This window comes from Thalia democratica, chromosome 1, assembly GCF_965202585.1.
Source record: "Thalia democratica chromosome 1, ktThaDemo2.hap1.1, whole genome shotgun sequence".
Lineage (NCBI taxonomy): Eukaryota > Metazoa > Chordata > Thaliacea > Salpida > Salpidae > Thalia > Thalia democratica.
This window is the reverse complement of record NC_139165.1, coordinates 2,332,564-2,357,689: the sequence shown is the minus strand read 5'-3', so window position 1 is coordinate 2,357,689 and position 25,126 is coordinate 2,332,564. Positions and strand designations below refer to the sequence as shown.

Sequence of the window (25,126 nt, the reverse complement as noted above, 5' to 3'; positions counted from 1 at the left end):
TAAATAAATTCTGAAGCAAAGTGTAATGTTCAAGCATATTGTAAATTTAATTATAATTTGGAAACACTTCAACTCAAAAGCTGACTCCCCACCAAACGTATTACTTTTAAATTGCTGATATAAAGAAAAATGTTACTTTGAATGTTGTTATTTTACCTTAAGAGACATGAACATGCTATTAATTTTAATGAAAGAATTCCAAAAACTGTGAAATAGAATAAACTTGAAAGTTCATTCTCTACTTGTTTTGGCTGATTGGTCTTTTTATACTTTGAAGATTAAAATTAAAACCAATATTAAATTTAAGTTTATAATTAATAACCTGAAAACCAACAATGTTTAAGGTTTTCAAAAATATGCAAATAAATTATCTTAATTTTTGATAAAAAGGCAGTTGTTTAAATCTTTACTTGGGATAGTTTAATTGATGTTTTTATTATAGTTCTAATCACTTTTCATAGTTATACTTTTTATTTTACAATATTATTTGCGCACTTATACATCTAAACATTTTTTACTCTGTCAAAATGTTTCTATGTTTAAGCATTTGCTTATTTTTTTACAGAAACTAACTAAACTTTGAAGTATATTTTTATTATCTAAACTCTGATTAAATATTTAAACTTTTTATTTTCACTAACTTGTTTGTGCATTTCAATGTTGAGTCCATAAGACATTTCATAATACTGCAAAAAATGTATACGTTGTTAATATAAAAGATCATTTTAGTTCTGCACTTAACTTATGTATAACTTAAAGCAAAACAAAATTTTATTCGACTTAAAACTTAACAAAAAACATCTGTTATTTTTGTAGAAATTTTAACAGTTTACATGTAGGATAAAACAATAAAACTTGTATTTTTGTATAGAAACGGTTTAATAATAAGCAGCTTATACAACATTCACTTGTTAAACAAAGATTAAATTAAATGAGCATTAACGGTTCTTGGCAAGTAATAATTAGTGGTTGAAAATCAATTTAAATATAATCTTGATTAAATCACACAATACATAAGCCACCATTTCATATTTAGTTGTTTTTTATTAGGGCCAGAACAGCAAAAGCTATAAAGGTTTATTGAATTACCAAACAAGCCAAGTTTTTGTTAAGTATAAATACAAGTTGGATGTACAACTAACAAAACATTCATTATGTGGTTTAGACAATCTAATATCAATTTATTAAATTAAGTAATTAAATTACAAATCCAACCATTGCATACTGCCGTTGCATCTCTGATTTTTCATTATTCAGTTTCTTGCATTCAAGCTCCAAACTACATATATGTTTTAATGGTAAAATAACTGGGCATTAAAGGTTTCAATTTACAACTAAATTCTGAATTAAGTTTTAGTAAAATAAAATTTTGCATACAATTTCCGAATGAAACAAGTTTAATTTTTGATGGACAATGACAATAAAAAAATTCTTGTCAAAACATATTTTGCAATAAATTATTGTTGTTTCTTTATTTTTACTTTTGTTAACTATGTTTTATAAAATGTAAAACTTTTGCAAGATGCCCTCTTTTTTAAAGTACATAAGATATTCCATACCAAATGAAAACATAAGAAAAACTATTATAACATAGTAGCTTAAAGTTAAAGTTAATGGGTTTAATTAATGAATGCATAACTTTGTTTATACACAATTTTATTGCACCTCTAACTTGAGCTACTTGGTTTAACAACATATACATTATGAACAGATTAAATAAATACTTTATCCCTAATTCTTTTATGCTAATCTTATTGCAGACAAGTTTTTTAGAATAATATAATTTATTTAAATATTTTACCTCTGATTGTGTGCTTGTAGAACATTAAAGTCTTCTTTTATTCTGTCACAAAAATCAATTACGTTTCCCACAACTGACTTGAAGCCTGCATTTGAACTGGGACCCTGTGAAAATTAAAACATAATAAAATAAACAAAATTTTAACTCCATGTGATCAATATTAACATTAAAAAAATTAAAACACTTTATGATCTTTATACATGCAACATTGAAAAAAAAAGTTAAGCTTTATATTGATTGGATATATATTAATTGCTTGGGTTTACAAAACGGAGTTTTTCCCTTTTTGGCTTTTTAGTTATTTGGGGGGTTGACTGGAAACTTTAAATTTACACCAGATATATTGGGGTTATAAATGAAGTAATTTACTTCATATTTTTTAAAAAGGAGTCACTTATTAAATTGAGTTTTGGTAATTCATGGTTTATATTAAATATTAACAAAATATTTGATAAAATTTGACCTAAAAAGCATATCAAATAATGTTTAAATTTGTACTTTGATTTCAAATTTCAAGTCTTAAAATTATTCTATACTAAGTAATACACTTTTTTAAATTATGGCATTTAAAATTACAAACTAGAACTACTTTAAAAATGTTTACAAAACTCATATTTTGTTTTAAAATAGTTTGTTCACAGTTTTTAAAAACTAATCTAATATTCTCATATATAACTTTAAATGTCAAAACAGGCTTTATTTTGTATTAAATTTATAAAATATTTGTTTAAAAACAAAAAGCATAATACAGCTTTAAGTTATGTGGCCTTCTTATATTAACACCTACACAAAACAGTGTAGGCGTTGATATAAAAATTGTTACCTCTAAAGATGTGCAAAATTTACTGTTTGTTTAATTCAAATATTTTTTTATCAATTAAAAATAATAAAGTACTATATACTTGTTTCAAAATATAACTACATTCTTGACTTTTTAATCCACTTTTTAGATTAAGCAAACAAAAATTTATTTTTAACCTTTTTTAAAAAAACTTTTATTGTACAGAAAAGTAAATTTTGTAATACTATTTAGTGAAATGCACTTAGGGGCCACTTTTAACTGTAAAACTTTTACAACAATCTAAAGTTACATTGCATTTGTTAAAACAACTCTTCATATTGGAATACGTGCATTTTCAAAGAACACTCAGAGGCATATATAAATTCAAATAAAAAAAACTGATAAAACTTGTTAAAACTCAAATGTTTACACAACAACTCAAACACTGCTGGTTTTTTTTTTTAATTTGTTTTGCAAGAGCAAACAAAAAGTTCAACTCATTTTGGGTGTTTGAACAAGAGCTTTGGGCAAACAAGAATGAGTAAACAAATTCAGCTTGTTTGTTCTTCTTACAAACATTAAATAAAACATGTTTCAACGCATATGTGCGTGTGTTTGTGTTTAATGGCTAATCCAATAAATATATGGTCAAGTTGTTATGTAACTGAGTTTGTTTCTTTTTGAAAATAAACTTTACCATGCCAACTACATAGTTTAATTATTTGTACATTGAAAGTAGTATTAACTATCCAAATAGTTTTTATTGCAATGTATGAATTTACTGTAAGAGTATGAACAAAAATCTTTATTTAATCAAAAAATTTAATAACAAAAATAATTCATATAAATACCTAAAAACTCTAATAAGACTTTATTTTATGATTAAACAGATCAAACACATTTTTATAATAGCTCATTAATCAAAACCTTTATTGTTTAAAATTATAAAATTTAAACCCTACAATATTCATAGTTAATGAAAGTCTAAAAAACTTTAATAGTAAAAGATAGTCAAGTTTAAATTATACTTTTTTTCAACTTAAAAGCAGTTTCAATTTTATCATAGATAACTTAAGTGAAGAAAATGTATCTTATAGTCATACGGGGCCACTTTTTTACATCATTATATTTGATTGATAGCTTTACTATAAAATACTATTTTTTAGAACAAATAAAATTTAAGTTATATTTGAGATATAGCCCAGTTTTGTAAAAAGTTTCTGATACAAACATATAAAAAAATCTCTTTTACTATCAGTTTTCTTGAATTTAAATTCAATCCGTGTACTCCTACCTTTTTTTATAACTTACTTCAATATTTTAAGAATTGTTGATTACAAAAAAAAATTAATTTGATTAATAATTTTAACTGAAAAACAAAAATCTATGACATCAAAATATAAAATTATTTGATAAAATTCAGTTGAACATTTTTTAATTACTTACCTATAAACAATTTATTACATTGTAAAGATTAGACTGAAAAAATAACAAAAAAATTTAACCTGTAAGATATAAGATATTTACAATTAACCATTTTTAAGGGCATAGGGGGGTTCACCTTAATTTTTACAAGTTGATCTCATTTAATAGAATTTTATCTGAGTTGTCAGACATTTTTAACCCCTTTAAAATAATTAAAACTAATTTTTGATATATGAGCGATCAAAGTTGGTGACTTCAATAGGTTCCTAATTGAAGGCACAAAAAATACTTTTTCACTTAAAATCTATCTCATCCTTAACTTTTTAGGCAACCTTCACCAAATTTTTACAGGAAGTCTATTATTAAGTTTTTAAAAGATTGAATGCAAGATTTTTTTTAATTAAGAAAAAAAATCTATTAAAAAATATACCACCTTACCTTTTTTATTTAAAATCACAACATTCAAAGTCTTTTAAACTTTAAAAGGAACGTTTCCTGAAAGTATGTGGTCTCTAGTTCAAAAATGATTGAGAAGATAGATTTTTGTGATTTCTAAATTTCCAAGAAAATTGACCCCAAAAAATGTGTGGTACATACGTTTGTACCGAAAACTTTTTATAAATATTACAATATCTCATAAATCAAATAATATTTATTTTTATAAAAACTCGTTTATAGTTTGTACTTCATAAAAGATCCAATGTCATTTTTAGTAAAAAAAATGTCAAACTCCCCCAATGCCCTAATTTTGGGTCTTTTATGAAAACTTATTGGACTCTTTAACTTTTATTAATGATCTCTAAATATACTTTATACTTCATTATTTTATGAAATGGCAAAAAGCATATATTAATATAGTTATAATTTTTACAATTAAGAAACTTTATTTCTAATTTATTAAATGTACACAGCTACCATGAAAAAGATTATTCAGGCATTAAGTATCCACCAATATATATACTATTTTGTATTCATATTTCATTGATATAAAATGTAAAAACTTTAAAAAAAAAATTTATTAAAAAGTAAACCACCTACTTTTTTTTGTTTTTTTGTCTAAAATTTTTATTTTTTAATATTTATAAAGTCACAACATTCAAAGTCTTTTAAACTCTTAAAGAAATGTTTTATGAAAGTTTGAGGTCTAAAATGTCAAAAATGAGTGAGAAGATAGATTTTTAGTGATTTCTAAATTTCCAAGAAAATTGACCCCAAAAAATTGTAGTTCATACGTTTGTATCAGAAACGTTTTATAAAAATTACAATATCTCAAAAGTTAAATAAAGAAAAATTCTATAAAAACTGGCTTATAGTTTGTACTTCAAACTTTAATATAAGATCCAATGTTATTTTGAATAAAAAAAAATGTCTGACCTCCCACTCTATGCCCTTAATTTTTGTCTTTTGTGAAAACTCATTGGACTCAACTTTTATTAATGATCTCTTAAGTTACTTTATATTTCATTATCTTATGAAATGGCAAACTGCATATATTAAAATAGTTATTATTTTAAGATGAAGAAACTTATTTTTAATTTGTAAATGTACACACTAATCAATGAAAAAAGGTTAATCAGGCATAAAGTATCCACCAATACTTATATTTTTTTGTATTTATATTTATTGAGATAAAATGTAAAAACTTAAAACATTACAATATATGATAAAATAAACCGTATAAACTCACTGGTGGCCTAGGATTTGGAAACATTGTTGAAGATTTTTAAGATGATGAAATTATTTTCATTTACTTAATAATATCTGTGTTAAAAAAATTAAGTTATTCATTCTTAAAATATACTTGTTTACTTGTTTTGTATTCATTTTGCTAATGGTAGATAAAGGGTTATAAATTTTATGCATATTTAATTCTTAAAAATTTAAATTTTTCACCTAAAAAACTCAAACTGAATACTAATTCTAAAAAACAAATGTTTAAAATTGAATTCCATGTAAAAAATGTTTTAAACACATTTTTCTTTTTAGTATTTTAGTAAAAAATTCACTAATATTTTATTTTTGTTTGGTGACTAAACAAAAACTTTAATAAAAAATATCTATTTTTGTAGAAATTTAATAAACAAATAAAATAAATCTAACTTTATAAATCTGAACCAAGCTTTATTAATAAATTTCAAAAAACATTACAAACAAAAACATGTTAAAGTTTTTAAAACTCTTTTGCTAATTTTAAACTAACAAACATACTTTAATTATAATAGTTACTAATAAAAGAAGGTAAAGTGATATTATTATTTACAGTGTTTTCAATTTTACTATATTGTAAAAATCCTAATTTTTAAACTCATAACTGTGAACTAAATTTCAAATAAACTACAAAGAAATTGTTAACAAAACAAATCATGACATTTTTAATGTTTATTTTAAAGATAATGCAAACATTTTAATGGAAACATATAAAGCTATCATTTCACCAAACAAAACAATAAACAATATGGTACATTGTGTAATGTTTACAGAAAACACATAAACAAACATTAACCTTTAAAACACTGATCAAAACAAAACAGCTTTAAACAACTTTTCAAATAAAACAGCTCCAAGCAGTAAAATAATGTGAAAAAATATCTGCTAGCTTGAACTAAATCAATATTTTCTTTTACTGTATTTTTAACATTTGTTTAATGATAAATGAAAGCTTTAAACAAACATTGTGAAATAAATATTGGCACCAATTTACATTTTGCTCATGCAATTGTCATAGTTCAATATTTGCTTATGTTTGAAACTAATTACTACATTTAGCATTTCATAGCTCATTAAGTTTGAAAAGTAGAAGACGTTTCGCACTTTGTGCAGCGGTTAAAAAACAACAAGTCTTTTCAGCGCCAATTTAAAATTTTAACGAGATTGCTCGCCAATTCGTTTAGTCTTAAGATATTGTTTAAGTTAATAAAAAGAAAAAAAAATATTACTCTAAAGTATTTCGTAATTTTCCTTTGATTAATTTTGTTAAGGCTTTACTATTTAACTTTTTGGAAGTAGCTAAAATATTTTTATTCAAAAAACTTATATTACTGTAGAAAATTTTGAACAAAAATATAGTTCTAATTGTTAAAAGATGTAAGATTTTCAAATATTTTTTTGAAATGAAGTTTAATAGACTATAACAAAAAACACATAAATTTATTTGTTTTTACAATATTTAAAAAAGTAAAAAAAAAATTGGACTATAAAAGAAACGATGAAAACTTAAAACAGTTTTTATAAATGTTTTACTTTTGTCTCAAAATAATTTTTTAGGTGTATATTTACAATGTTATTAAATCGAAATTCAGGTAATTGAAAATGTTTTAAACAATTTACAATTTATATTTGTTGCTGTATATTGTTTTTGTGTTATTGTAATTATTATAGTTTTTTAACGACAAAAAACGACGCTTTAAGCACTAAGTCCTACGACCTGGTGCACGAAAAACCATTCAGTTATTGAATCGCACAGCACAGATATATTTAAACGTCTTATCCAGTAACTTTTGTATAAACATTAAAACTAAGCTTACATTTTTAATATGAATTACTTTTGACTGTTATTTCTTAATTGTATGCAAACAAAAGTTTTTAAGTTTGAAAAACTTATAATGTACCGTTAGTACGGCAATTTTTATAGAACGGCTTAATATATATCGTAAAGGTTGAGAATTTTTAATTTTTGAATACAAGTAAACGACTTTTATTAAATATCTAAAGCAGGAGCGTTATCAAAACTTTGTCTAATGTTTTAGAATTGCGCTTTCTTGCTAAAATTTTAAAATTTGAATCAAAAAGTAAAAGTAAACAGCCAAAAGCCGCAACAACATTTTAAAGCATTTTTAATTTTTATAAAGAATTTTAATTTATGTGCAATGCGCTACTTAGAAATAACTATTACGAGATTTAAAACTAATTTCTTGACAGTTTCATAATAAATTTTTAAATTTTGAGAGCTTGAGGAGTAAAATTTTATATAAGTTGTACGAAATCTTCAGTTGAATTTGCTAGTATACATAAACAAAATAAGATTATGCACTTTTTTTGAAACACATATTTGCAGTTTTTCTTAACATAATGGAGTTATCATTTATTGAAAACTAAATTTATGTACATTAAACTTTTGTTCGTTTTGAATTTATATCAATTAAAAGTTGGATTATATAAAATCAGGTTTATGTAAATGTTTTAGTGTTATTTTTTCATTCTAATATTTTATCAATTTAGTTTTTAAAGTTTTGATTTTTATAGTTTGCAAAAAAAGGCAATGTCATTTAAATTTTTCGACCACTAGAGATATTTCTTACAGTATCTTATTTGTATTGGCGATTTCTTCAAAACACTATGTTAATTAACGACATTTCTAAACTTTTTTTAAATTTGCATTTGATTTCTATTACTTTATTATATTTATTTTTTAAAATTGATTTGATAATATTAGTACTAAAGCCAATAAGTTTCTTTTAGTGACAATTAGTTGAGTTTAACTACTTTATTACAAAGACTTTAATTTTAAAATTTTATCTAAAAGTTTTTTTCTATCTATTTATAGTTGTCTACAGTTTTTTAGTCCTGGTTTAAACTTTTAACTTGTTGGTGTTTTGGTATTTTTACCATTACTTGATATCTAGTATCCACAAATTTAACAAATATTAAAAGTTTAGTTTTTTAGCATTCAATTCTTGTCTCTAACGGACAGCTTATTTTTTAAAACAACAACCATCAAATAATAGTAGTATAGTTTATTGACGACAAAAATTTTTGGTGCGCGAAGAATCTTTCAGCTATTGAGCCGCACACTACTTTGATACCTTTTTACGTTTTGTCCAGGACTAGCTAATCAGATAATATCTACTAAAAGTATTTGAATATTTAACGAGTATTTATTATTTAAAAAAAATTTAATACTTGTTACAAACTTTAAGTTTGTTTTTATTTTTAGATTAAGCCAAAAATTTATCTTTACTGATACTATCTCTGAACTAAATGACGACTAAATTTCTAGATGTGTTATTTTATGCTAATGAGATCATTAAGTAAGACATTAATTATGAAGAAAAAAGAAAAAATGAATTAAAATATGGATGAATAACTAAAAAACTTATTAACTTATTTTCAATTAATTTCATAAACACTTAGTTATATTAGAACAAATTAATGCTTTTACAATCTAGAAGATAATTAAACCATTTTGAAAATTGTTTTATCAAAATCTTTTATAGAAAAAACTTTGTTGTCTTGTAAATTGTCTATCACATTTAATAATATTCAAATAGAAAAATTTAAAATTAATTATAATAAATTTACTGCTGTTGTGTTTTACTATTTAAATATATTTCACAAGTAGGTTTTTTTCAAAGAGACGCGTTCTTCAAAACTTTCTGTTCAATAAAAATACTTATAAAGTTACTGAGAGTTTTGCTATTTTATTATTTTAATCTGTTTTTACTAAGTTTTCTAGACAGTTAATTATTTTTCAAGAGTATCATTTAGTTCAAACTATAACTTTTTGTTTTGTAAAAGTTTTAAAAATTAAAATTACTAGATTTCCTAAACACTTATTGATGAATTCTAAAAAAAAAGTTATGATTTAAAAATATGCAAAATCTTAAGCAGGATGGTTAAGTCTTAGTTTTACTTAAAAAAAAATACAATACTTACTTAACTAGAACAAACTGCGATTTTAATTTGTAAAAACAAATAAGACCTTTTACTTATTACATAGACAATGTACTAGAAATAGCTATAACGGATTATAAGGAAGCTATAAACATCAGAGAAGGACAACTTTTGGACTTAAAAAGCTGTTTTTAGCACAAAATCTTGCTACTATTAGTTTGTTTATTTAATTTAGCCTAAAAAGTTTTCGTACGGATAAGTAATAACATATTAAAGCAAAATAATTTTTAAACTATTACTATTGTTTTTACTATTTCAAAACTTTAAGTACTAATAAAACGTATAAAAAGGACAACCTATTGGTTTTCATCAGTTTATATGTTTATTTTTTTCTAACGCAGCACTATTTATAATTGTTAACTACTCTTATTAAATTTTTATAGTGTTTTTTATTAGTTTTATATTAATGATATGGACCATCAAATATTTGACACTTATTGTGATATTTTTGTTCAATAAATTTTACCTAACTATACACTGATAAGTTGATTTTTGAATCTGTAACATTTTAGTTTTTTGTTTAGATATCATTTTAAAACAACATTATAGATAAGCAATCGTTATGAGCAATCTACTTGAATTTTTTGCAGTTTACTTTAACAGTTTATTATACTTGAAAAGGTCACAACTTTTTTCCATCGAAACGTGGTAGTAAATAAAATATTTAATTTGCTCATCTTTATTTATTTGTGTTTTCATTGTTAGAAAATGGATACTAGTTAGTTTGTGATTCGTAATATTTGCTAGTTTCACGAATTTTTAAAGTTGGAATCTCATTGAAAAATACAAACTATATATGTTTAATAGGTTCTGCACTAAATATTCTAAATTAAATATATGCTTTAATTTAAGCTTAAAACTATATTGGCTAAATATAAAAAAAATTAGTTTTCTTGTTTCACGCCTTTATGTCAACTTTAACGAAACTAACTTAAAAGATATTATTTTTCACTACCATGGTTTAACGACCTTTTTCACCCTATAAAAGTTTTATTTTAACTTTTGTTATCAACAAAAGTTTACTTTTGATGAAGTTAGTTCTATATAAATGAAGAAAGAGAGTCTTTTAACAACAATATAATAGACAATAAAAAAATATAATAAATATTCATATTGACTTTACAAAAACTCTACTCTTGTTTTAATTTTCCCGTAAGAGCTGTTTTATCAATGTTTTACTTTGTAATAGTTTATTAAAACTATACTTAATGCTTTTAAAAGCTTTACTTTGCAACTGTTTGTAAGCTTTATGTTTACAAAACAAAAACAAAGTTTTACTTTTCAAAATTAGTTTAAAAGTAATCTATAACTTTAACTAGTTTCTTTTAAGCTATATATGTTATAACTATATAAAAACTATCTTTGTTTCCTTTAAATAAAACAGTACACAATAAATTACTATACAAGTTTATAGACGATTAGGAATGCTTTTTTTGAAATTAAAACAATTTAAAACAAAATAAACTTCAAAGATATAAAAAAAAATTAATCCTAACAAACTAAACGTTGAAATAATTGAATTAAGCTAACAATTGTATATAAAAAGAGGTAAATTATGTTCAAAAGTGTCTAAAGTCCGTAAACTGTAATGATTTATTTGTAACAAAATTAGTTTTTATTTAGTTAATTTTTCCGTTGATTAAGGTAAAACTAATAGAAAAACAATATAAAAAGGAATATATCCCTAAAAGTATTGCAAAAATTTTTTTTATGTTAAATTTGTATAAAAGCTCTTAATTTTTGTCGGAACTTCAAATATATACACTTAAAAGCATTTAAAGAAAGCAGTATGATTTAATAAGTTGCTACCAAACTAAAACTAAAACTTTGGCGTATTTTATTTTTAAACGAGGCACTTTTTTATCAAGAAATATGTACGATAAAGTGCTCTAATGTAGATTTGAAATAATTTTGAACGCCAAAAAATATCCTTAAACTTATACAAAGCCCAAAAATTAAAAATATTAAGCTAAGGCACCGTTTCAACCATTGCCAATTCTTAAGCCACAGTAATTACCAACTTTGATCTTTATTGTACTTTTAAGTACAATACAAGGCACATTAGTTACAGGTTTCTTATTATACATTAAAATCACATTTAAAAACAAAAAAAGTACCACACTAAGGCATCAATTAAGCCATAGTCATTTCGCGTTATAAGCCACATTAGTTACCAACATTAATGAGCTTCATATAATGCAAACATCTCAACGGAACTCGAATTTTTTTTGTTATAAGTATCTCTCTAGAGTAGAAACAGTTTACACATTAGAATTGGATTTTTCAGTGGTACCCTTCTTAAAATGAACTGTCACCGACTCGGAAAGTTTCCTGGATCTTGTCTTTTTCCTTACAGGTTCCAAAATATCAGCGTCCATATCAATAACCGTGGTTACCTGTTGGAATGTTAGTGTAAAGGATAAAACTTTTATTAGTTTTAATGATATAGGGTTGTTATTTACTTTCTGTAAATTAACATAGTATGAATCAACTTTTTTGTATACTAAATAGTTATGCTTTTATTTATAAAATGAATATTTGATAAATATGGTAATTTGGTTTTACTAAACAATTAAAGATTAAAAAGGTTATATTGTAAAGAAAAAACTTAATGTTATAATTTACTAACCGTATTGATATTTTCTTCTATATGCAGATTGTTTTGCTTTTGGTCCTCAGGATTTTCAAACATTGTTGCGTCATAATCTTCGTAATCAACTATGTATCTTCCTTTCTTCTCATCTTTGAAAATCACTTGCTTGAATCTGAAAGAATAATAAAAAATTGAAAAAATCAATAATGCTTCTTACCCTTTTCTTGTCTTTAAACATTACTTGTTTTAAGTTGAATTTATATCAAGTAAAATACTGAGATTAACGTCATTAAACCATTGTTGCCTTGCTACTTTGTTAATTTTACAGTTTTTATGTTTAAAACTCAACCAAAAGTTTTATCTCCATAAATCAGCTAGTAGTAATTTTACTTCTAATTATTAAACTAATTGCATGTTAGCAATTAAAAGTTTTACAGGAAATTATGACGATATTATGCATTTTCTCTCAAAATTTTTTCTACGAATTCAACGGCTAGTAATACTTGCATTAATATAACGCACTAATCTACTTATATTATAAATATTTAAACTTATAAGTTAAGTTGTTATTGTTTACAAAAGGTTTATTAAATCCTTGAGAAAAAATAATGTTTCGAAAAATAAAGATTATGCATTTTATAATACTTCTCTTGACTATGAGACGTAAACTAACAAGAATTCAATTAAAATAATAGTGAAATAAATTTATAAAGAATAACTGTATTTATCATAGTGACTTTATAACAACAACCTTTTTATATATGATATATCTATTTTTGTATAAATAATCAATTAGTATGATTTATCTTACCTTTTTCCGTACAGTATTTCAGTATTTAGATAAGAAGTTTCAACTTGGAGTAATCCCCCAGTAGACTCCATAGTTCCACAAAATGAAATTATCACTTCAAAGTAATCGTCCGATCTCTTACTGAAGTAGTAAGGTTCTACATCTGTTAGAATAAGATGTTTGAATGAACTTAGTTTTTGTGATTATGAAACTGAATTGTTGGATTTATTTAAAAAGAACTTATCTCACTAAAACTCGTTTTATTACTTTATTACATCTTTTGAAACATTGTATGTTTGTTAAAATAATTTTATTCAAGTTTTTACATTTAATCAAGCTTAGACATAATAGTAATAAATTTTAGACTGAAGTGTTTAAATTAAGTTATTCTTAGTTAAATTAGTTTGTATTTAATTCGTCAAAAAATATCTGTTAGTTTGTTTTGCTACGCTTTAAGTGACAGTCAAAAACTACATAAAAACTACAAAAAAAAAAAGTATTTGTAAATTCACTAGTATTTATAAACTTAATTTCAATATAACTTTAGAATAGTGTTTAATTATTTTTTTATTTTCTTGTTTTTAAGCAACAGTACAAATTTTATAAATAGTATATACAAAATAATAAAAAACTAACGGTATAATGGGCTTCTTTCATCAATGATATGATAATAATCCACTGGTTGAGTGAATAATAAATCTTTTTTATTTTCAATTTCAAACTTTGTTTCTTGCAATTCCAAACGAACAGTTTTTGTGTAATCACATTTTACTGTGGTTAATACAAAGATAAAGTTAGTACTTGTTAATAAAACGAAAAGTTTTTGTATAATGAAAGTTTACTGTTGTTAAAAGTTAGAATAAACTTTATTAGTTATTCGCACTAACTGCTGTATACACAACAATGAACTAAAGAAAACTTTTAACTATGATTCTGAACTATTTCTTTTTCAAACTTCATATATATTTTTAAAACAGTTTTTCTATAGTCAGACTTCACTGTTGTTAATACAGATAAAAAGTTAATATTTGTTAATATAAATGAGAGTAATAAAAGTAAAAACTATAGTTCTATATTTAGCCCAATATGAATGGTCATCTTTATAGCTCTTTATAGTTATTTATAAAAAAATACCTTTTTTCATGGAAACAATTTTTGCGTTTATTGATGTTGAAATTAGCAGACTTCTTCTTAAGTTTGCTACCCTGAATATCAGACATCTGAAAACAAAATGTTTTAATAAATCTGGTTTTATTTAGTCCGTAAATTTATAAGTGTTAGATAGAGCTTAGACTACTATAAATCAAGCTTAATTTTAAAATGATTAAGATAACAAAAAAAAAAGATAGAAACTTACATTTCTATAACAAAAATAACATTTGTAATAGATATTAACTTGTTTAATGAAATAAAACAGTTTGATTAAAAAAATTAAAGTAAGCAAAATTATGTCATATATTTTGATTTTTAAAAAATAAAGAGATCTCAACTACTAGAGGAGAAATTATGCATTTATCCTTTCAAGACTTTATTATGCAAACTAAGTTTCGGTCAACGACACAAAGGTGTAAATAACAAGCCTTAGTCAAATAGAATTAAATTTGAAAAAGTTTTATCTAAGCACTGACGAGGTCTTTGACCGAAACTTAGTTTGCTTTATAAAGTCTTGAAAGGATAAATATAACATTTCTCCTCTAGTAGTACAGTAGAACAAATGTAAACAAACTTATACCTTACTCTATAAAAATTATTAGAATTCTTAGTGAGTTTCAACTTGTTAAATAGAAAATTATACTAAATAAAAACAAACTTGTATCCGTTTCTGTCACAGATGACTGCGTTCTTGGTGAACCTCAGAGTGTTCTTTCTCCGGTCAGGCCTGGCAATTCTCTGACTGACAACAGCGACCACTAGTGTCCCGAACAATATCGATATGACGCACTGAAGCGTTAAATAAACAACTGCGTGTTTGCATGACGTAGTTATACCACGTGACCCATATCCTGTATAAATGTTAATAATAATAATAATTATGTTTATTTATAGTATATTAAATATACAACAGCATGTTAACATGAATCTAATCCCGTACACTGTTGAAAATTAGCAAAATAAATATGTTTATAGACTATTTAGACCAGCGTTTCCAAAAAATGGCTGTTTTGACTATCAATAGAGGTAATGAATAATAATTGGGCCATAGAGTATGTTGAAAAATTACAACTTTAGGGGGGGGAGGGGGCAATTATTTATAATTATTTTGCCGAGTGGACAATTAATAAACAAAGTTTCGGAAACTCCGATTTCTAATAACTGTTAAAAGTCTGAAATACTTCTGAAATAATCATACTTGTTTTAATAGTTTATTTTTGTGTGACCATTGCAAAAACATGAAACAATTGTAAAGTAATAAGCACTACAAAAACTTTGATTTAAATGTATAACAGACTTGTCGTTAAAAATTTTAGTTTGTTGTAAAAAATGTGTCTTCTATTTGCTAGATTATTGATTATATGTTTATTAGAAAAGTTATACGACAAGGAAATTTGAAATTGAATAATTTTACAAAAAGGCTTTAGATTTATGAAAACCATTATGAATGTTTGCAGTTTTTAATTCATGCTGTTAACTTATTATAAAAAGTACACAAACTTTTTTGTTGTAGTATAAAAGAAGATTAAAAACTGTAAAACCATCCAACAATACAGTAATCTTATTATAAAAAGGTTAAGTCTAAAGTTTAGCTGTTTGTATTTACTTATTGACATTTTTGTTAATTAGTAACGCTTAGAACATTGTTAAATCATTTCGTTTTATCAAGAAAATATTTTTTAAATGCGTCATAATAAACTCAAATTATTTTCTCTCTTAACACATATTATGTTTTATCAAACTTTAGTACAAAGTTTAATTAAAAAATACGTCAAATAATCGTGCCTGTTTACAAGCATAACCACTTTATTTGTTTTTCGCAATTGTTTAAACAGATGGTTATTAATTAAATGTTTTTTATGTTTGAACAATTTTTTGGAAAGTATCCGGGTTTAAATAGTATACACATTAAAATATTTTCAAAAACTGTTTTTTTTTTTCAAGAAAATTATTACTTAATGATTGAGTTTAATAAATGTATACGAAATTCTGCTTGTAAAAATAAAGTTTTTATTTTGACATATACATTTTGTGTAACTTTTTTTGTTATATAATTTAAAAGAACATGTTAGATAAATTTTGAAAAATCAATACCTACAAAAACTTAAACAAATGAAAAACTGTTTATTAGAGCATTTATTGTGTTTTTGGCGTTTTCGAATCTAAAAAAACTTTAAGTTAAATAATACAAACAAAAAAAAAAGTTTTTTATAAATTTGAAGAGAAACACTAGAATAGTTATTATTCTTTGTTATTTCAAAACTATGAATAATTTTTATGTATCGTTTAAGTATGTTAATGTTAAAAAAAGATATAACTTTAACAGTGTGAAACAATAATGAAAAATAATACAACAAATCATAAAAATAGCTTAGCTTTAAAATAAAGAAGTCTAATTTTAGTTGAGTAAAATTGTTTTTTAATTATTCAAAGATAAATTTTAAAGAAGAAAAACCTCATAGAACAATATAGAAGATATGATTTATAACTTATATACATAATTGGTATCAACAAATTTATATAAACACATTGACAAATCAAAAACAACAATTAAATTCTCGTTTGCCCCTGAGATTAGTGATACTTTCTCACAAATACTTTAAACTTCTCAACAAAGCAAGTAGATTAATTAACTTTTATTATATTAATATTTTACAAATTAATGGTGCTTTACTCTGATTAAAATACGAATAAAATGTATTTAACTTTAAAAACTATAAAGCAAGAATTACTTTAACAATTTAAAAATTAAATATATACTATGAGCTTAGAAAGCATTAGGGACAATTCTATAATAATAATGTATTTATAAAGTTAATACTTTTTAAAATCTATACATATTTTAAAAATAATCTAACTTTTCAACTCACCAATAGTAGTTTCTGATTCCATGGCAAAGAGGAACGCAGTGACGTAATCGTACACGTTGTCCACGCACATCTCGTGTTCTGACGTCACATTCGCGTGTGCCACGTCATCACCATTATGAATGGCGAACCAGTAGTAAGGCAGTGCGAAGAGCAACCACAGAACCACGTAGGATATGGAGCTCAATGCCAGCACGAATCCCCCGTCCGTGTTGACGCAGTACGAGTAGAAGTTGGCTAATTGCAATCTGAAGTATTTGAATCCTTCAGTTCCCTGTGTAGTGAATTTATAGGTAATAAAATACTTAATATGTACTTTGTGAATTATATTGATATACGTTATTAAATTATATTGATATGAGTAGAAGTTGGCTAGTTGCAGTCTGAAGTATTTGAATCCTTCCGTGCCCTGTGCAGAAAATTTATAAGAAGATACCTAATATGTACTTTGTGAATTGTTTTAATAGTTATTTATTATTAAACTCTATTGATATGAGTAGAAGTTTGCTAAATGTAATCTAAAGAATATTAACCCTTAAGTGCCCTACCAAATTAGTTTAACTTCATGGTATAAAAATGTAAATGAGAAATAATTTAATTGATATTCTGCGGTGAAACTTTGTAACTGTTTTTCTTAAAAACAATAAATTAATAATGAGAAATAATACAAGAAAATTGTGCTCTGTAGACTAATCTCCTTAGATAAATTTATTTTGATTGAATGTTAATACTTAATATATGATAACTTATGCTATTGTATCACCATTTAACATAGTACTTAAACACCTTGTAGATTATAATAATTTAAAAAAATAAATATTCTTCGATACCCTGTAGAGTTTAATGACTTAAGTTTGTAAACATTAAATAAAAACGATACGTTTTAAAGGTGTACGAAAAGCAACTAGTTTATCGAGTCGTCCACCACGGATACAGTTTCATGTCTTGTCCAGGACAGTTATAGCGTTGTGATTAACTGTTACAATCCTGAACAAAAAAAGTTTTTTTAAAGTAGTTTTCTATATTCAAAATCTTAAAAAAAATTTTAAACACTTGAGTGGAATTAAAAAGTTTGTTATTAATTTGAATTATTTAAATTACTTTTCTCCGTACCCTATAGAGTGACTGTGTTTTACTAAAGTGCTTTATCGAAGAAAAAAAACATTATAAAACTATAAGAAAATAACAAACTTGATGATTTTAGTTATGGTCAAACAACCAGATGTGGAAAAAGAGCATTTCAGTCATAGAGCTATGTTTTACTCTCTTGCTGTTACTATTTTGAACAGCTAAAATAAACTTAATGATACAAAAACACCTAGCAATTTACAAATTATACTATTAAATTACAAATTTACTAAAGTTTTTGAATCCATTCGTGTGCTCATACTCTATTTGTTTTTTAGCCTAAGGTGTTGAGTTAAAAAATAAAAGGATCAATAAATTTTCATTAAACTATTTCAACCTTGAATTAAAGTTTTATTAAACTTTAGTTAAAATTGTCGAAATGATAAACTAACAAACCAAATAACAAGTGCTAAAGTTCAAGTAGTTTATTACTAAAGCAATTGAACAATTTTTTTGTATTGAAAATCATCAGTAATTCTCATTGGTACTTAAACTAAAGTGCAACAATTAAAAACTTTATGACGTAATAGTTGTTGTTATTGTGGTATTCTAAATTACAAGCTTTTCTAGATACATTCGTCAGAAAATTAATATAAAGTTTTAATTAATAATACTAAAATAAAAATTAAATTATTATTATTTATAATTAAGCTGTTAGTAATGATAAGAAGTTTTTTATGAAATATTAAGACTTGTAGCTAAATAAAAAAACTTTTGTAGTTAATTTTTTTGTAAAATTCAGAAGAAACAGTTATAGTTGTTTACTTACAGCAAAAAAACTGATGCAGAGTTCTAGTAGATGAGATCACTTTGAAAATGTGAATACGTAATCAATAGAACGATTACTGGCAGTTATATGTTTACTTTTTTTTAAGGTACCAATATCACTTAGACGATTAATGTTGTTTAAGGTACATGAAGCAGAACTTGTTACTTTTAAAAAGTCATTATGTGCTCCATCAACCAGTTTCTATACATAGTAGATGACAAAGTTGGTTTTATACAGTAGTAATGCTTTTTAATGTAAAATTTTATCAATTAATGAAACATCGAAGATATAAACTAAAAAATTAATATTTTTTTTATGATTTATGGTGGGTACAAAATAATGAAATAAAGTTTTGTGCTTTTGCTAAAACACTAGAAAAAAACGCACAACAAGTAAAAAGGGCGCGAAACTTATTAGTCACTTGAAGTAGATACTTGAAACAACTATTGTTAGTATAATTTTAAACTTTGCCATTCACAAAAAGTATAAATTGGTGTATAACAGTTGGTTTAACTAAGAAAAAACATATTTTAAAATAAAATATAAGTTGTTTGTCATTAAATATTACTTTGCAAACAATTTGATTAACATGAAATAAATTGCTTAGTACATAAAAGCATGTTTAATCTAACAAAAATGTTTGTGTTGAAAAATCTTTGCTTAGAAACAAAAAACCAGTTCGTTTGATAACATTTAGTCAGCAAAACTTTAGTACTAAATACAGCTTACAAGAGTTGATGTTGCTAAACTTTAACAATAGTTCTGAAATAAATAAAAAATAATCTAACCTTAATTCTGAAGTTGCAATTGCCAGTACTTTTTTCAATCAGTCTGCCATGGTTGTATTCCACATCCATATCCAGATATTTCACACCATTTTCATCAATATCATCTTGATGTTTAGAAACATTTTCATTGTAAGCTTCACTTTTTTCAATAGTGAACTCCTTGCTTCCAAATTTCACACTTTTGCTAGTGTTCACACTTTTATCAAAGTTCACACTTTTGTCAGAGTTCACATTTTTCACACTATTCTCATTATTTTCCATTTTATCCAAATCTGTTGTGCAAAATAAAACAACATAGGAGTTAAAATTAAAACCTGTAAAATTAATAATAGTTTTTATATTACTTTGAAATTTAAAAAACACAAAACTTACATAAAACTACCTCTATCTGTTATGCCTATGAAAAGTTAGTTTATAACTGTTGTACTCAAATAAATTAAACTAATAAAAAAGCTTTAGTAGTTCAACTTGTACAAAAAATTTATCAACTGTTTTCAAACTTATAGTTTTAATGATGATTAGAAACTTATGATTAAATACTTTTTGTTCTTAAAAGTTGTAAGAGAAAAGTTATTTCCTTGTGTTTGAGAAAACAATAGTTTAGGTTCAAAACGTTTAAAAATACAACTTTTAATATGTAAAACAATGAAACCTTCATACAAAAATATAGTAATTCATTTGTTCATATTTCTAAAATCAGCTGATCTTTACTATAAGAAAAAATCTGAACACATGAGATAAAAAAAAAATGATTAAAATAACTAAAACTAGTACTATTTAGATTAATTAAGCTTTAAAGGAAGTTAATTTTAACAAAAAATTTAAGCACAAGACTATTAAGTATGATTGTTTAAGTATTTAAAAAGTTTTAGTATACAATTAAACATGGTCTTTGAATTTAAATTAAGCTGGTTCTTAAACCAACTAAATTTAGATAATAAATAGCTTAGTTAGTTTAATTATTTTTATTGTCTAATAGTACTTATGTGACAATACGTTCATTATAAAAGAATTACTATAAAGAGAATGTGTAAGTTAGTTATTAATAATTGCTATAAACTAACCAAAATTAATTTTAGCATATAAGTATTAACTAAAAGTTCTAGTAGTCAGTGCTAAATTATGTAATCTGATTTTTTTTTGCACAAAAATGACTAAAAAGTCTTGAAAAATCTATTTTAAACCTATTAACTAATTGTTGATTTTAGTTTATGAAACAAAACAAAGTTTACATAAAACTTGTAAACTTACCAAAGAAAATGTTTAATAAACTTTCTAAAATATAACAAAAGTAAAAAATTAATTTGAGTATTTTAAGATTGTAATAAAAATGTTAGTAAAATTTAAAAAAAGTTGATAATTACTGTATAAAACCTGTCGAACTACTTATTTATGCAAGACAAACTTTTAAAACAAACAAAAAGTTAATGCAAGCAAAGTTTTAAGCAAACTATTACAAATAGTTAATACATGATTCATACTTTTACTTTACTCTCATAATTTAACAAGCTCCTAATAAAAAAACATTTTAACGCTATTTTCAGTTTCAAATTCTTACTACTCTGCATACTTTAAATGAACTAATTGCAAAATGTTATAGGCCGATGCAACTTCTCGTTATGCATGAGTAACTTTGCACGAAAAACAACAACTCGTACTAGAGTATATAGTAAAATATTTCAAGTATTTAGTTGCTTTGAAATTAAGCTGCTTTTTAGCCTTAGGGAATCTTTTAATTTTTCATTAAGTTAAAGAAGCATATAATTGGCATAAATCTAGCACACAAAGTGTTATAAACTCAAGTCTAACTATATAGCATATCTTATTCGCTACAAAATACTGTTTTAAACTTAAATTAAGTTACTAACTAAATGAAAATAAATAAATTAAACCAGTTAACTTCTAAGTGAATAAAAACATGCAAATAATAATACTAAACTGTCACTAAGTTGCACAAAAAATGTTTAAAAAATCAAACACACAGCTGAACTTTATAGTTTATAGTTTAAACAGCTTTACATGTGAAATCTCAAGTGGTAACGTAAATTTTTATGAGTTAAGTGTCACTTGAGATATATGAAACATGAAAAAAAATGTTATAAAAGCTTGAGTGTTATGAATTCAGCAATAAAAGCAAAAAGTAAAAAAATTCTACTAGAAGAAAAACAAAAAACTGCTGAATTAACTATTTGAAGAATTTAAGTTAAGTGTTGGGTTTTACTTGGCTTAACAAATATAAGCGGTTCAGACTAATAAACTCTCTTTTATTACTTTTATTACTCACTAATAACAAGCTTTTGTTTTTCTACTAAAGTAGAACTTTGACCCCAATAAAAAACATCTGATTACATAAAAAGTTTTCAACATATTGTAAATGACTAAACATAAAAAATAAATGACAAGCAATATTGAAATTGGATGTTAAAAATTTACAAGTTGGCAAACACACATAAACAAACAAAATTCTTTTTTTCACAAAAAAAAACTTGTTTACCTCTGTCTACAAGACGTTGTAAAATTGTGCATTACAAAACTTTTCTTATAAATTTTGTCACGTATCAACTAATTTTACTATTTATATATATATATTATATACTTTTATATATATACACTTCAATTAAATTTTATATGTTCTTTTTACTATTTGTCTTTGACAGCTCAAAGCTGGTGTAAAAAAGACTTATATTTTTATTACAAAAACTTCAGTATTATGTAATGTAACAACAAAAAAGTTAGTGAAACACATAAATAATAATTACCAGACGGTTTAAAAGTCAAACAAATTATTTTCAACATTTTATGTCAAACTAAGTCTGCGCAGGCAGAACAAAAACAAAAAACTAAGTAAGAATATTTCTACCAAAAGTCATTCACGAAAACAAAACTGCTAAAAAATATACGGTTTAACAAATAATTTTAGAGAATTATTTTCAAACTAACTGCCCAGGCAACATAAAAACTCAGAAAAAACTTCTACAAAGAAATTACTCACGGAAGTATTAATACGTGCTCCTGAAAGTTATAAATAGACATAGGAGAAAATACATACAGACATTAGAAATACTTCTAAAAATATTGTAAGTAGTTTTCATCCTTTTGTTTAAAACTTGTAATACCATATAAGCTTAAAAAATAAAGATCACTCTTTGTAAATTAGTTTTAAACTTCAATTTGTTATCTCGTTCGTAAATTAGTTTTTTTAGTTGTCCAACCTAAATTTAAAAAAATATCAACAAAGTAAGACCAATTAAAAAAATTATCATTTTATTATTTCATATCTAACTACCACAAAAATGTGATGATGTTTTCTTATTTAAACCCATCTGCTTTTGTTTACTTTTATAATAAATATTTGTTTTAGTTTATCCTAGTTACCTATTTATTGATATAGCAATTAATTTCAAACAAACATTTTTATTGCATAACGAAAAGATAAAGTAAAAAACTTGATTAATAAAACCATATGCTCTTAAATTAACTATGAACTTCAATAACTTGAATTATTAAAAACATTTAAAAAAATATTCAATATATATTAAGTAAAATAATGTTATTTTATCGAAAGATTGAAAACTTAAACTTACAGGAATTTGACCTTGAAAATTTCAACAAACAAAATTCAATTCATGTTTATAAGCTAGTACAATGTTTACCTTGAAATAGTCTAAAATAAGTTTGTTTGTATGTTGGAATGATCTCAAATAAGTTTTACTTGTACATATAAAGTTCTTTAAAATTAATTCGAAATTTTAATGATCAATACATATAAATCAAAATCATAAAAAATGTCTGACATTAAAACAGATTTACTAAAACAAAAAAATATAATTTTAATCTTCAAGTGAGCAAAACCTAAAGTATTACTAGTGTGTATAAAAGTAATCTACTTATTTACATTTAAACATATCAAAGATTATCTTGTCAAGATTATCATGCTATCAATATTAAAAACGTTAAACGAGATACAAGTTTATAAGAACACAAGTTTTATGATAAAAATATCACTATGCTATCAACACAGGTAGAACTTTACTTGATGAAGTAGATAAGAGGTTTACTAAAATATTAGAGTATGTTTTATCTATCAAGTGAGTATTTAGGTTACATTATAAAATTTTAATTGGAAGGATAAGTTGTTATTCAAATAAACTGTTTATTTTACTCTAAAATATTTGCAAAAAAAAGTATTTACAAAATAAATTTTTAAGTTTTTGAATAAACCTTAACAAAAAAACGAATTTTTTGATAAAAACTATAAGTATATTTTCACAAATATTAGTTTGAAACACAATAGAAGTTAACTTGTACAATAAGTTTCAAACTATTACCTTAATATTAACACGTATTTGTTAGTGTTTTAAACGTAAAGTTATAATGTTAACACGTAAAATTACAATAAAAAGTTTTTGTTTCGAAATAAGCTAATTGATAAAAAAGTAATTTATATGATACATAACACTAAATATAGCATAAAAGTAGAAATATATTAAAATTTAAACCAAGAAACTAAAATACGTGTTACATTATTTAGTTAATAAATAAACTAAATTTTATGTTGTATTAGCTAAAATTATGGTATTTTAGAACATAGCTTGCTTAATAAAGTAAAAATAAAAATGTACAGCTGTCTTAAAATGCTTAGTTTGTTTTCGAAAAAATAATCAAATATAAGAGTTTTTAAACACATTTTTGATAAGAAAACATGTTAAAACTAAAAAAACAATTCATTTGTTTTTTGATTGTAAAGCAGTTAGTGTACCACTTTTGAAAAGACAATTATTTCAAAAAATGTTATTTGATAACCGTTGAGCATTAGCTTTTAAATTTTTAAACGTTATTTATATCAAAAGCGCGGCCTATTTAATTTAAAAGCACCAGCCGAATAAACTTGTAATAAAGTTTTACTTTTTATTTCTGTTACGTCACTATAAAATTTATATTGTGCTTCAACATTTTAACACGAAGATGAAAATTAGCAACTAATGAAAATGCTTGGTTTAACAATAACAAAAACGTTACTTTCTTAAAATAAAAAGTAAATAGTTGCATAAACTCGCTTTTTACTCAAAAACGTGGAAAGCCACTTTTATACCAACCAGAGAAATTTTCGCCTACACTAATATCACGTCACAGCATTTCTCTCATTTTCACTCAGCTCACCTCTCTCGCATAATACACGCCTCACCGCTCATGAAGTTTCAGCCAATGAGAATCGCGTATTTAGTAGCTGAAGGTTACAAGCGCCAACTCACTTCTGCATTTCATTATTCGCTGCACATAATAATTTTGATGAATTTAAATTTGCACTATTAGTATTTAGTTTTTCTTTTTTTTTTGTATTTTGTTTCAGATATTGTAAAGA

General features: G+C 24.1%; 2 protein-coding genes across 4 annotated transcripts in view; both read right to left on the bottom strand.

The window, feature by feature from the left end:
• Positions 1 to 5,768, bottom strand: part of LOC145844275 (transducin-like enhancer protein 4) — a 58,801-nt gene extending 53,033 nt beyond the window's left edge. For all 3 annotated transcript variants that reach the window (XM_082951694.1, XM_082951836.1, XM_082951763.1), the window contains exons 1-4: positions 5,695 to 5,768; positions 1,802 to 1,905; positions 1,216 to 1,279; positions 642 to 686 (exon numbers count right to left, since the gene is read on the bottom strand). In XM_082951694.1, the coding sequence (XP_082807820.1) occupies positions 642 to 686; positions 1,216 to 1,279; positions 1,802 to 1,905; positions 5,695 to 5,718 (237 nt within the window). In that variant the 5' untranslated portion in view covers positions 5,719 to 5,768. The remainder of the gene's footprint in view (positions 1 to 641; positions 687 to 1,215; positions 1,280 to 1,801; positions 1,906 to 5,694) is intronic.
• A 5,439-nt stretch (positions 5,769 to 11,207) lies between these two features.
• LOC145844306 (ATP-sensitive inward rectifier potassium channel 15-like) lies at positions 11,208 to 20,072 on the bottom strand. The gene is made up of 8 exons (XM_082951702.1): positions 19,765 to 20,072; positions 17,083 to 17,353; positions 14,871 to 15,063; positions 14,195 to 14,280; positions 13,697 to 13,831; positions 13,082 to 13,223; positions 12,307 to 12,442; positions 11,208 to 12,073 (listed from the first exon to the last, which is right to left on the bottom strand). The coding sequence occupies exons 1-8, from the start codon at positions 20,023 to 20,025 to the stop codon at positions 11,939 to 11,941; spliced, it is 1,359 nt and encodes a 452-aa protein (XP_082807828.1). The 5' UTR covers positions 20,026 to 20,072; the 3' UTR covers positions 11,208 to 11,938.
• Between the last annotated feature and the right edge of the window lie 5,054 nt (positions 20,073 to 25,126).

What these genes read in the sequence shown, in the direction of transcription:
- LOC145844306 (XM_082951702.1), bottom strand. Translation starts at nt 20,025, where the DNA reads ATGGAAAATAATGAGAATAGTGTGAAAAATGTGAACTCTGACAAAAGT. An exon ending in TGTGACAGAAACGGATACAA is followed by an intron (nt 14,281 to 14,870) that starts GTTTGTTTTTAT and finishes TTTTGTTTTCAG; the next exon opens with ATGTCTGATATTCAGGGTAG. An exon ending in TAGAAGAAAATATCAATACG is followed by an intron (nt 12,074 to 12,306) that starts GTTAGTAAATTA and finishes ACATTCCAACAG; the next exon opens with GTAACCACGGTTATTGATAT.